General features: G+C 33.7%; 1 protein-coding gene across 2 annotated transcripts in view; it reads right to left on the reverse strand.

Annotated features, from left to right (window-relative positions):
* Window positions 1–1,290: 1,290 nt before the first annotated feature.
* Nfxl1 (nuclear transcription factor, X-box binding like 1) overlaps window positions 1,291–13,264 on the reverse strand; it is a 59,594-nt gene continuing 47,620 nt past the window's right edge. For both annotated transcript variants that reach the window (XM_023706003.1, XM_023706002.1), the window contains exons 19-23: window positions 10,895–10,964; window positions 6,729–6,833; window positions 5,535–5,621; window positions 4,285–4,338; window positions 1,291–2,351 (exon numbers count right to left, since the gene is read on the reverse strand). In XM_023706003.1, the coding sequence (XP_023561771.1) occupies window positions 2,178–2,351; window positions 4,285–4,338; window positions 5,535–5,621; window positions 6,729–6,833; window positions 10,895–10,964 (490 nt within the window). In that variant the 3' untranslated portion in view covers window positions 1,291–2,177. The remainder of the gene's footprint in view (window positions 2,352–4,284; window positions 4,339–5,534; window positions 5,622–6,728; window positions 6,834–10,894; window positions 10,965–13,264) is intronic.

Genomic DNA, 13,264 nt, shown 5'->3' on the forward strand with positions numbered 1-13,264 from the left:
ATAACTGGTTGAATGGAATTCCTATTTTTAGTTTGAGGAATCTCCATACTGACTTATAGTGATTGTACTACTTTACATTTCTACCAACAGTGTAGAAATGTTCTTTTCCCCCACAGCTGTAGCAATATTTCTTATTATTTGGTTTCTTAATGATGGTCATTCTTTCTGAAGTGAGACAGAACCTAATGTAGGGGACAGCAATGTTCAACAGTTTTTCATGTGTTCACTGGCCATTTATACTTCTTCCTCTGAGCAGTGTCTGTCCTCGCTCCTGTTCCATTCATTGTACTGCAGCTTGTTATGCAGCAATTTCTTCAGCATCTCCATGCCACTCATCCAAGGCAAAGGGAAGTCACAGAAATGGAAGTCAAAGGTCACAGAACTACACCAACTCCAAGCTGCAGCACCTCCTGACTCATTTACCTTCCTGATTTTACCCTTCCCATTCTTACAATCTTATAAAACTACACCCCTTTAAAACCTTCAAAAATATACTCTCTAGTCTCCAGCACAGCCCTTGGGTTTTCCAGAGCAAAGCCCTCAGTCTTCTGGGGCAGATTCCTTGGCCTTCTTGCAGACTTGTATGGGGCGCTGCCATGGGCTCTGGGCCCTCAGCTAGATTCTTCAGATCTCTGACACATATTTGATGACTCAATGAATGAATAGCTGTGACTTTGGATATATTAAGCTCTGAGCTAGGCAAACAAAAAACAATCAACAGTTCAGTTTATCATTCATTTAATCTCCTTCCTCTGCTCACTAAATTCTTCCCCATGATGTGGGGGAAGAAAAAAAAATTGCCCAACTAATGGTATAAATTTGGCTTCAGACTTGTTTAATCAGCCAAGATTCTGACAGAAATGAAAATGGATTCCCACACAAATCCTTGGTCATTCATATTTTAGATTCATTTTGGTTTGAGCAGGTCCTATCTTGAGTATATGGATCTGCTTTAGAGCTCCCAAAATACCAATGCAGTAACTACATTATTAAGCTATTTTTAAAAAGCCCCCAAATCAATATAAATGCAATAAATGAATGCCCTTTAATTCTGCACACCTACTAAGATTTGATTAAAAAGAATGACATCAAAATTTTCAGTTAAAGCCAACAAATTTTACATTCTTTCTTTGGATTCCTGTATTCTTAATACACTTGTACCACTTTTCAGCTGGATTTTTTGTATCAGTCACTGAATTCTGTATCAAATACATACTAAAATTTTATGCATTGATACTAATCCCCAACTTAAAATTACAGATTCCTGCATCTTTTAAATAATAACAAACATTCTAATTAGAAAGTTGGTACGAAAGTTTTAATGAAAATATTAACCATACAAAAATTAAACAGCAAAGACACGTAAAAATGACTTAAAAATTCCAACAGAACTGGCTTACTGATACTCACTGATTTGTTTTTATAAGAATTACTTCTAGCTATAATCTACCTAAGATTGTAGTAAAGAAAAACGTGAATCATTTCCATATATAAACCCTGTGCTCAGCACATATTGCTCATAAATATTAGTTTTTTCTTTTATTATTATCTTTAAAAGATACATACAAGTTTTATAAAACATGCCATCTTCAGCTGAAAGCTACTTGCACAGAAAACAGCCATATGTAAAGAACTCAGTCTGGCATTTGTTGAGGAATACAGTGAAATTTTCAATGACCAATAATTCCTCACCAACTTTTAAAACCTATTAAAGCTTCATGTTACAATTTAACAGATCTTTTAGAGAACTGCTTTAAAAAAAAAAGTTACATGATCAAGAAAAGTACTAAACAACTGAAACACTGAAAAATTTCCCACTTACTACACATATGGCTCAGTTTCATCTGAATTTTACAAAATCCAAAACAGTTTGTTTGAAATATTAAATGAAATCAATTAAGTTAATACAAAGAAGCACAATAATGACAAACATGTAATTATCACTAAGCCTTATAAAACACTTTACAACTTCAGTCATGCTTTTACTTTAAACTATGTTATACTCCCCTTTCTAGAATACGAAGTAAGATAAAGCTTAACATTCTGTACCTCTAACAACAGCTGGAGAATACAGACATGAATGAATATCATATTCTAATTACGCATTATCTAATATCCCAAATTCAACAACTTATCTAAATTCAATTTGAGGTATATTAAAAGATGAAACATTTTATTTACTTTGTACCACCTGTGATGTACCATGCAAATACTACCATTGCAACTCCACACACTGGAAGAAAACAGTATCTGTATTTTTGCCAAAATGATAGCTCAATTGCCACTTCATCTCTTTTTCTGTTCTTCTTCCGACGACCCTTCAATCTGTTTTCAAAAGCTTCCAGTTCAGCCTAAATCAAAAGTTTATTTTTTATTAAATTCAATATGTATTTGAAACTTTCCATTTGAATTAAAATAAATCAATTTGGGAGATTTCAATAGTAATGGGGTAAATATTTTAATTTGAGCACAACACATCTCTACACTACCGAATTTGAGAAGCAGAAGAGGAGCTGGGGAGTGACAACAGAGATTACATAAGATTATAGGCCTAACTATAAAAATAAATATTAAAAGTTGATTGAATTGGGGCCTTATAAAATATAAACATCAGTTTTATACTTCAATACAATCATATTCCAGTATCAGCTCTTTAAAAGTGCTAAGACATGCCTGGCGAGAAAGGAAACTTACAACTGAAGAAAAAAATTGCAACTCAAATGTAAAAAAGAAGTAAAAAAAAAAAAAAAACAAAAAAAAACCCCACCAAATTGCAACTCAAGAAATAAAATAAATATTAGTGATTTTAGGGAAGAAATTCAAAATAATGAGAAAAAAGTTGCCAGGACTCAAATCTTCTCTGTATCAAATATATATTTTTAAATATACAGTAAAAGTTCTTCAAGAAATAAAAAAAGATGCTTTAAATTTTAATGCAAAAACTAAAGAACTAAAAACTAGTTCTAAAAAAGGATAACTGGTTACGCTCATTATCAAATGTGGATTTTTATTGTACTATTAAGTATTAAACTTCTGCATACTATGATAATGTATTATGATATACTATAGTACATAGTTATTCATTAAAACATGAGTCATTAACTAAAATACATGAGTCTGTAAATGTTTATGTAATAGAAAGAAATGTAAGCTTCAGCTAACATACTCATTTACCACAAATGAAAAAGACCTAACAATATACTTCATTTACTTGATATAAAGTAGCATTCTTCCATGTGCAAAGCAACCCAAACTATTCCTACATGGTTGTTATATAAAGAAAAAAATCAAACTAGCGTAAAGGCAGACAAAGTTGACGACCACTGACAGTAAAATAAATAATGCTGAAATGACGACCCACGGTGTATAAGTAAGCATTAAGTTCTAGGCATTCTTCTGAAAGTCAGTAAACAGGAATATATTTAAGATTTTCATCCATAATTGATCATTAAATGGTGTTGGGGATAAAAATCTTTAATAATTTAATCACCCAGGATTCCAACCAGTATTAGCTTTGGTAATTATAGCGATTCTAGGCAAATCAACTTTATAGACTAATGAAATTTCAGAGATCATCTTGGCTGATTTTTATTTGCCAACAAATTGTTCTAATATCTTCTTGTTCCAACTCTTACACGTTTTAATCTTCTCATTCACAAAAAAATGGTTAATTTAGTTTATAAGTATAAAGCATCTCAGGATACAAATTACCAAGTGATTAATCACACATCATACTAGGAAGTGAAGCCACTCTTTGGAGTATACAATCAGTATCTGAGCAAACAGTGGATACCAGAAACATACTTTTTCTCTAGGTTATAACAAAAAATGGGAGATAGGCCTACATTTCAGGATCTAATGGGGACTTAGGAAACACAGTATTGAAACAAATGTATTTTTTGCAAGTTAAAAATCTCAAATACTTTCACATAAGTAAAGACATGGGTTCCAGAAGATGCCTTACAAAATGATGACATGATACTCTTTTTACTACTCCACCAAAAAGACTTAAAGCTCTTACAGCTAAACAGTGAATGAAATTAGCAAGGAAGTAAACTAAAAAGATATACAACACTTAGAATACGCAAAATCTATGCCTTCTTAGAGTCTCGGCATACCTGAAGTGAATATGTGGTTCATTTTTGTTTTATAGAAACTATGTTATATTCAGTTCATATTATAGGTGAACAGCTCCTTTTTGTATTTGGCATCTACCTTAAGTTTGCACAAAAGTAACAAGTCAATAGACACAAATATAAGAAACAAATTATTTTGGTCAGCTACCTGTTGTCTTCGTTTTTCCTCTTCAAGAGCAGCTTTGGCTTCTGCTTCTCTTATCTGTTTAAATGCATTTAAAAACAAATTAAAATATTAATTATATAATTTTGTAGAGAAAAAACTAGTATCTTCTCAGCCAGGCTCTATTAACCTGTATCAAATTTTGGAAGTCTCATATTAAAAACTGTTTAAAGAAAGATAATTAATTATGCTGAGAAGTTTTATCAGACACAATCTAATAGATTGAGAGTGGTGGGGGAATATTATTCCTTAAATATATACTTCCTCAACTATATTAGACTTCAGATCACAGTGAAAGTTATAAAACTCTACTGAAATACTTTAAAATTCTGAATTTCTCTCTTAAATTATTCTATCAGGAATCTATAATTAAGCATCAAATACTACAATCCCCTAAAGCTTAAATTCACCATTTTTCAAATACTCTATCTGGAAGAGAATCCGTGGGGTTTTGTTTGTTTTGATTTGTTTTGTTTTTTTTTTTTTTGCAGAACCGGGGATTGAACTCGGGCCCTTGCACTTACCAGGCAAGCGCTTATTCTACTGCGCTATCTCCTCGGCCCTAAGGGAATCCTTAGTTTTAACAAAATCAAGAGTTTATTCATGGACGAGGTTGACAAAGGAAAACAATAACGTGAACAATACTCCCAAATTCTCCCTCTGTATTCTTTTAATCTAAATTTCCAGGAAACTTATGCTAACATCAAAGCAAATGACTGTGGCCCAGAGCAAACATTACTTGCTGAAGGATGTAAAACTTAATTAGGTACACAGTAGATAAAAGCATGCTCTGGATTCAAAATAAGCCCATAAAACTTAGCTTTTAGACTAAAAACATGAGATGTGTGTGTGTGTGTGTGTGTGTGTGTGTGTGTGTGTGTGTATGTTTTTTAGGGAAAGGGTCTACAAGATAGTCAGGGTCTCACTACTAGATCAGACTCAGTGATCCACCTGTTTACAGCCTCCCAAGAGCTGGGATTACAGGCGCACACCACCATGCCCAGTCTCAACTGCCATCTCAGTGTGGGTGGGGGCGGGGGGTCACAGCTGGCACGGCAGGCCCCAGGATCAAACCCCTGGCCCCTGCACTGCTTGCAGGTGCTTTAATCCACTGAGCTATTTGGCCAGCCCTAAAACATGAGATTTCAAAATGGTTTTAATAAAGCATACAAATAAATGCACATAGTAAGTAGAGAAATGTCATTGGCACATTAAAAAAATTCATAAGACATTACCTCAGATGCTTTCTGCTTCATTTCCTTGCATGTTGTGTCACATTCTATAGAAACCTGATTTTCACGTACTTTACTGCATTGCAATTCCTACAGTCAATACAAATTTCCAAACTGAAATGATCTTTCCTTCAAATTCACAAATATATGCCATAAAAAACTTATCTGTTTATGGTTATAATTATTATTTAATGATATTACAGTGCTAAGCATGAAGTATCGTGATTCAATCAGTGTTTTTTTTCTTTATTTTCTCATAATTAAAAAAAGTGAATAGAAACAGTTAAAATCATCCATGTAATAATTATTTACTAGGTGCCACTGGCAACTTGGCCCATATTATTTTTATTCTTTTCTTTTCTTTACTACTTTTTGTTATTCTTCTAGCTTCCAGGGAATAAAATGCTACACAATAGTTCTACCACCCAGTTTTCTAGGATAACAGAAATGCTCCAAAATTGTACTAGCTAGAAGAGTAGTATTAACTACACATGAGCTCTTAAAATGTGACTAATGCACCTGAGGAAACAACCAAATACTTAATACATGAAGCAGTATTAACATGAAATATGGTAAATCAAAGAGCAACATAAAATAAAGTTTCAAAGGCGTCCAGGGTCCCACCTGCCAACAGGCAAGTCAAAATCATAGCTGAAAAAATCCACTCCTTTCCCTCACAAATTCTGTTGGACTGTATAGACTCTGTTTCTACTGTGCCTTGCAATCATTAGTTTTCACCTGTTTATTCCTCATTACTATTACTTTATCTTATAATTCTTTCCAAGTTTGAGTGTTATTTTATTCATGAGGCTGTGCATGTGAGGTTCTTTCAAAGGTAACATTTTGAAAAGACACTATTGGCAAAAAGTTTAATGAATTAGAACAAAGTTTAATTTCACATCATTTCTTAAATTATGAAACCCATTTTATCATCAAAATGTGTTGCTTCTGCATGGAGCTTGATTCTAACAGAAAATAATACTTAATTGCTAAACTGAAGAAAATTAAATTGCCAAAGCTGATTTTTAAAACTAAGCACTTACTGAAATAAACAAGATCTAAAAGATTCTAAGACGATTTGAACTCAGAAAACCAAAGAAAAAATAAATAAACCCAAAAGAACAGACCATACAGACCAAACAAAACAAAAGAAGAATTTACACAGAAAAAGTATTTTCAATTACTTAAAATACGTACCTTTTTTATTCTTTTACAAGGACACCTAAGTTTAACCTTCTGGTTGCAATTAAAGGGACATTCACCAGGATGACACATCTCTTTGCATCTATGACCACAAGGAAGCTAAAATAAAACCAAAATAAAGCAAGTACATAAGTGCATTGTGGTAGTATGTCCCATCCTTCCACACCCCAACAACGAGCTTAAGAAAGATTCCATCAAACGGTCCAAATCAATAATGGCTAATGGATAGGTTAATTTTCCAACAATCTTCTTTTTAGTAATGTATAAAGAAATTTTAGGACTGGGTATTGATACAGCTCAGTGGCACAGTGCCTGCCTGGCAAGTGCAAGGTCATGAGTTCAATTCCCAGAACCAAAAAAAAAAAAAGAAATTTTAAATATTCTCCCCAGCTCCACTCCAATAGCAGATCTTACAGCCATTCTTGCAGCTAGTTACAGCCACATGATCATGTTCCAGTCAATGGAATGCATGCAAGCGTGCCTGCACAAGCTTCCACAATGTGCTGAAATGAGGAAATCTGTAGCAATCATGAAATCCATGTGCCAGAGAACTGAGCTGCCTGGCTGGATTCCTGGAGGAGTAATATACAAAATACAGTGACACAACTACTAGGCCCTGGACACTGCTTAACCTGCTCAGTGTTTACCCACATAAACACCTGGCACACAGTACTTACTTCAAGTCTGTGTACTTCTTAACTTTACTCTTACAGTTCCTACAGTGCACACGGCCCGACTTCATAAAGAAACCAAAATATGTGGCACTGACTTACCACCTACCCTCTCTTCTCCTCAAATTATGACTCTATAACTTCCTCTGCTTTCCTCAATCTCTGAATTACATCTTGTCTAAAAGTAACTGATTACTCTAAGTCAACTTGAAATCAATGGTTCTAGAGAGTAAGAAAGGAAGCAAGTAAAAAATTTTCCAAAACAGGAAGGAAACTTATAAAACAATACTGTTTACAGATAAATATCCACGCTCATCACCATAGCTGCCACATACACAGTGCTTACCCTATACTAATCCAAGCTGTTACTTCACTAAAACACAAGAACATTCTGAAATGGCAATTATTACCCTCGCTTTATATATGAACAACTGAAATTGCACAGAGTAATTTTCCTAGATAAAAAGTAACATTGCTTTTACAAGAATGGCAACACCAAGTTCAGAAGAAGTTTTGAAAGCAGAAATAATATAATGTCAGTTGCATGCAGAATTTTTTACAAGTTGAACTCAAAAGTAATGAGTAGAGAGCCGGCTAGCTAGCTCAGCAGACTAAGCACCTGCTTAGGCAGATGCAGGGACCGAGGTTCGATCCATGGCATGTCATGCCAACCCTGCACCCAGGGTGCACTGAGATGGCAACTGAGACTGGGCATGGTGGTGCATGCCTATAATTCCAGAGCTTGGGAGGCTGAAAACAGGAGGATCTGTGTAGCAAGGTCCCGTAGACCCTGTATTAAATACATTAAAAAAAAAAAAAAAAAAAGTAATGAGTAGAAAATGACAGTTTGCATAGGCTGGTCTAGGGTGGCTAGGGGTATTGGAAAAAAATTGAAAGTTTGAAGGATACAAACTTTCAGTTAAGACAGGAAGAATAAATTCAAGAGATCTATTGTACAACATGGTGGTTACAACAATGTATGATATTGTTGAAAGAGTAGATTTTAAATACTCTAACCATAAAAGCGGTATGGTAATACATAAGATAATTAGCTTCATTTACTCTAATTCATATATATTTCAAAACAAACTGAGGTACATAATAAATACAATGGTTTTTCAATTAAAAAATTAAAAAGCTTTTAGAAGTAATTTAAGCTGTGTTCCATTTGGTCCCTCTGTATCTCCTAAGGAAAAAAGTAAAAATATACACATATGATGTACTTTCAAAGTACAGCCCTTAATGGCACCTTTGTATTTTCATTAAAATTCAAGTCTAGCTAGATGTGGTGGTGCACACACCTATAATCCAAGCAACTTGATCACAAGTTCAAATACAGTCTGAGCAACTTAGCAAGACCCCATGTAAGGATTCAAAAATGAAAACAGCTAGAGATCACAGTTCAGTGTGAAGACCCCTGACTTAGGACTGCAAAGTAACAGTAATAACTTAAAAAAAAAAAAACAAACAAACTCCTATCTAATTAAACTACCTAAAAAACAGTAGAGTATATACCAGAGAAGCAGTGGAGCAGGAAGAATGTCATGACATCCCATTTCATTTTTCATATGCTTTCAATACACATTTACCAATTAAAGAGCTAGAAAACTATATACTAGATACAGATATGATGTCTCTGCTCAAAACAAATGTACAGGAGGGAGAGAAAAAGATGAAATAAACAGAATTTATAAGAACATAAAAAATAATATCTGGTATATTAGAATGTATAAGAATCTCATAACTTTCACTATAAAATATCTACTAGATTCAGAGTGACACACTTATTATAAATTGATTATGTGTCTCAGTCGTTCTCAAAGTATGTTCCTGGGCCAAAAGAATCACAACTATTTAAGAATACAAATATTGGGCTCCATGATACAAAATGAGAAACTATGGAACAAGACTCAGCCATCAGTTTTAACAAGCCCTTGAAAAGCAATTCTGGCACATTTTAAAGTCAGAGAACCACTACTGAAGACTTACCAATGCTAGGAGTCAAAAACGACTACTGCTGGATATAATGAAATTCTCCTGTGCACTCTTAGATCTTTCCAAACTATTAGTGCCACTTGAATTATTTCATCCAACCTATGGATCCATTTTTCCAGGAACCCCAAGGATATTCTAGGAAGACTGGGGACTTCAGAATGACCTAAAAATCCTCATCTTGAAAATGGGTAATAACAGAAAATGAAAAACTAGCTACTCATCTAGTCTTGTTGATTGTCACAATAACCATCACTACTTAATCATAGCTAAAGCAATGCTAAACTTCAAATCAAGAACTAAACGGTCATATTTCTATCTGAAAAACCATATCAAGTTACTGAATCAGATTAAAAGTAAAATATTCTCAGCTGTTTATTATCTAGAATCTCCACTAAGACAAAAATTTATTTTAGCAGGAATTTTCAGGACTTGAAGAACTCAGAAAATTTAATTTGAAATATTCTATGCTTTATTTTCATTATATAACTCAAAGGAATAATCCACACACTGATTCTTATTTTGGATTTAATCACAGACTTATATTTAAGCCTTGTCATCTCTTTCTTACATTAGGACAAGAAACATTTGGTGAATGTAGAAGAACAAAGTATTTATAGGAAGGAAGTACTATTTAGTCCATTCATAGTCAAAATGATTCATTTTGAAATGTCTGTGTAAGTAATAAGGAACATTCACCTTTCAGATTACTCACAAAATAAACTACGGTTTCATAAATTGTTTTGAGGTTAAATCACTGGTTTGTTTTTCACTTTTTTTCTGAACAATTCTTTTAACCACTTTTGGTAATTTTAGTTGGAATACAAGGCTTGTATAAGCAACCACATTTTTTTTCTTAAACCTACAACTTGTTAGCACACACCTGTAATCCCAGCACTCAGAGGCTTAGTGAATTGAAGGCCAGCTTGAACCACATAGTGAGACCTCATCTCAAAAGAAAAAAACAAACAAACAAAAAACCCACATCTTTCTATATGAATGCTGAGTATTAATGATGAATAACACCAGTACTAAATGACAATATGAAAATGTACTATAGTCCATGTTCTATGTAGCATCTTCAAAACACTGCCAATGGGAACACTTATCCTTCCACACTACCCCACTACACACGTATGCAGGCATGTGTACATGGGAACATCTTCATTTTAATAACTTATTATGAATCTATTCTCACACAACTGTATCTATTCAAAGCCTAAGTCATGTAAGGGAGTTAACACAAGGTAAATATTTTATTTGCATAAATTCATCTTTGAAAATTTTTTACAAAAATCTGCAAATGGTTATTCCCAATCCTAATATCCCCAAATTCCATAAAGAGATGAGCATCTATCCTAACCCCATATGCTACATTTTTACAGACATCAATCACACGAGACTCACTAGAATGACATGAAATACGATGAACAAACAAGAAAGTCTCAGAAAAAAGTGCCTCAGGAGCCCCGCTAACAAGTTCCTATAACAGCTTACCTCTTTAGGGCACTGATTTTTGCAACAACTGAGGAGGTTCTTTTCATTTATATCAGCTGTAGTTATTTTTCTAAAAATAAGGAAAGCTTTGATGATGATCAAAAAGTTAATTTCAAACTATAATTTTTCTAAAAATATGATAAAAAGAGCTCTTGTAATTCACAGTGTCAAATATATCCATAAATACATTTCATTTTTTCTTGATATAGTTTATCTCTACCTGAACAATTATCTTTAGAGTTCTGATAAATTAAACTATCAAGACAACAAATCAAGTATCAAAAAAGCAATCACTACAAGGAGTACAAGATAGAGAATACCATCCATACCTTATACCTGGAATCTGTAATAGTTCCACCTTTCCCTATGAATTAATCATTATAAATCTTAATTGTAATTAATCATTAGAGATTACAATAAAAATTTTAAACTAATATTTAGTATGTTATTTTAAGTTAAAGAACTCAGGCTATCCAGTGAGAAAAGCAGCAAGTTTACTAAAAAAGCTTTTTTCTCTTGCTTTTGGGTTCACACACTAGGAGGATGACTGGAGTACCTCACTGGAATTTTAAAAATTAATTCTAAACATATTGCCATTAGTTCCCCTTGATATACTCCTCCTCCCAACACATTTGGCTGGCAGTCTTCTTTCATGTCTACTTCCACTGCTGTGGCTAGCTCAACTTTCTGAATAGATTCAAATGTTCACCTTTCAGAGCACTTTCTGACTTTAGGAAAGAGTCAAAAGAGGCACAAGCCAAGATCCAAGTGAGAACACACCATAATGTTCTCACCAGCCTGCCTTCTGTTGGAGGGCACTAGGAAGCAGCTTTTCCATATTTATTACGACACCCCGAAAAGATACTCACAAAAGAGGTTTGCTTAACTGCTCCAGAAAGTAAAGAATGATGGAATAAGTGTGCTCAGAACGAGGGGAAATATTTGGAGAAAGATGAATAGCTATGTGCCTTTCATTGTGGTAATTTCAATTAAAACATTCACCATGTATTTTGATCACCCTTCTGTTAGAAATCAATCGCACATCAGCTTTTATGTATTCAAGTTTGATTCAAAAAAGTCACAAACATTAAAGAAACTTTCTTCTAAGGTAGTGACAATAGGCAGTAACTAGCAAAAAATCTGAAACTCCCTATCATAAATATTTCATTTCCCTTTAGCCACTACCTTTCTTCTTGTTTTCAGCTTCCCAGGTGCTGGGATTACAGGCGTGCACCACCATACCCAGTCTCATCGCTGTCTCAGTGCGCTGCGCGGGCAGGGCTGGCACAGCACACCATGCGAAGGATGGAACCCCAACCGCTGTGCTCTGCCTAAGCAGGCGCTTAGTCCACTGAGCTATCAGGCTGGCCCTTTTTATTACATATTTTTTCAAGGGTACCTGTAGTTTAATTTTCTGATACAACTTCTATGTTTAAAAATTGCCTTCCTGAATTCACTTTTATGAATTTCTAATTATTTTTTTCCTCATTTAAGTTCTTAGGTTTTTGTTTTTAATAATTTTATTGAAAAGCAAAGAGCAATGAGATAGTTTCACAACTGATTACTAGCACATTTTCAATAATTAATACATTGCATATTGTTGTCTTAGTGGATATTCATTGTACAAGATGCAGACATGATATCCTGTCTCAAACACTATTAGAACAAATCTCTCTATTCATTGAATTAAGAGAATGGAGCTGTATATCTATCCTAACTATTTTCCGAGGAAAATAGTTTTCCAAAACATGATCCCATGAGGAAAACATTTTTATTATGACAGAAAATGCCCCAAAATTATGCAAACAGGTTAAATGCACATAGAAATTAAAGATATTCGGATAGTCCTTTGACATTAATTTAAGCATAAAACAATAAAATATAAAAAATTAAATCCACTGGCACATACTACTATTAGTAAATAAAAGAGAAAGGTACTTCTTACAATAAAGGCCCATTAATAAATGCAGAAGAAATAATAAAGACACTAGAAAATAGCCATTTGCCTATCCTTTTAACAATTGATCCACACCAGAATCATCAATGAATGGATACTGAGTAGCATGTAAAAGTTTAATGAGGAAAACTCTATAAAATAAAAAGGAATGCAAATATAAGACCATGTGTTTAACTTAGCATCATTATTTCCCATTCATAATGCAAAATTTTCTTACTAAATCCCTCTAAAAAAACTTCCAGTCAGGAAGAGCATGGAGTAAAGTAATACAAGTCTTACAAGAAAACAAATTCCAACCCAGACTGATGTACCCTGTAAAACTCTCTTTCAAGTATAATGGAGAAGTGAAATACTTCCATGACAAAGAACAACTTAAGAATTTCATGATGACAAAGCCAAGCCTACACAGACTA

The sequence above is a fragment of the Octodon degus genome, unplaced genomic scaffold, assembly GCF_000260255.1.
Source record: "Octodon degus isolate 3935 unplaced genomic scaffold, OctDeg1.0 scaffold00235, whole genome shotgun sequence".
NCBI lineage: Eukaryota > Metazoa > Chordata > Mammalia > Rodentia > Octodontidae > Octodon > Octodon degus.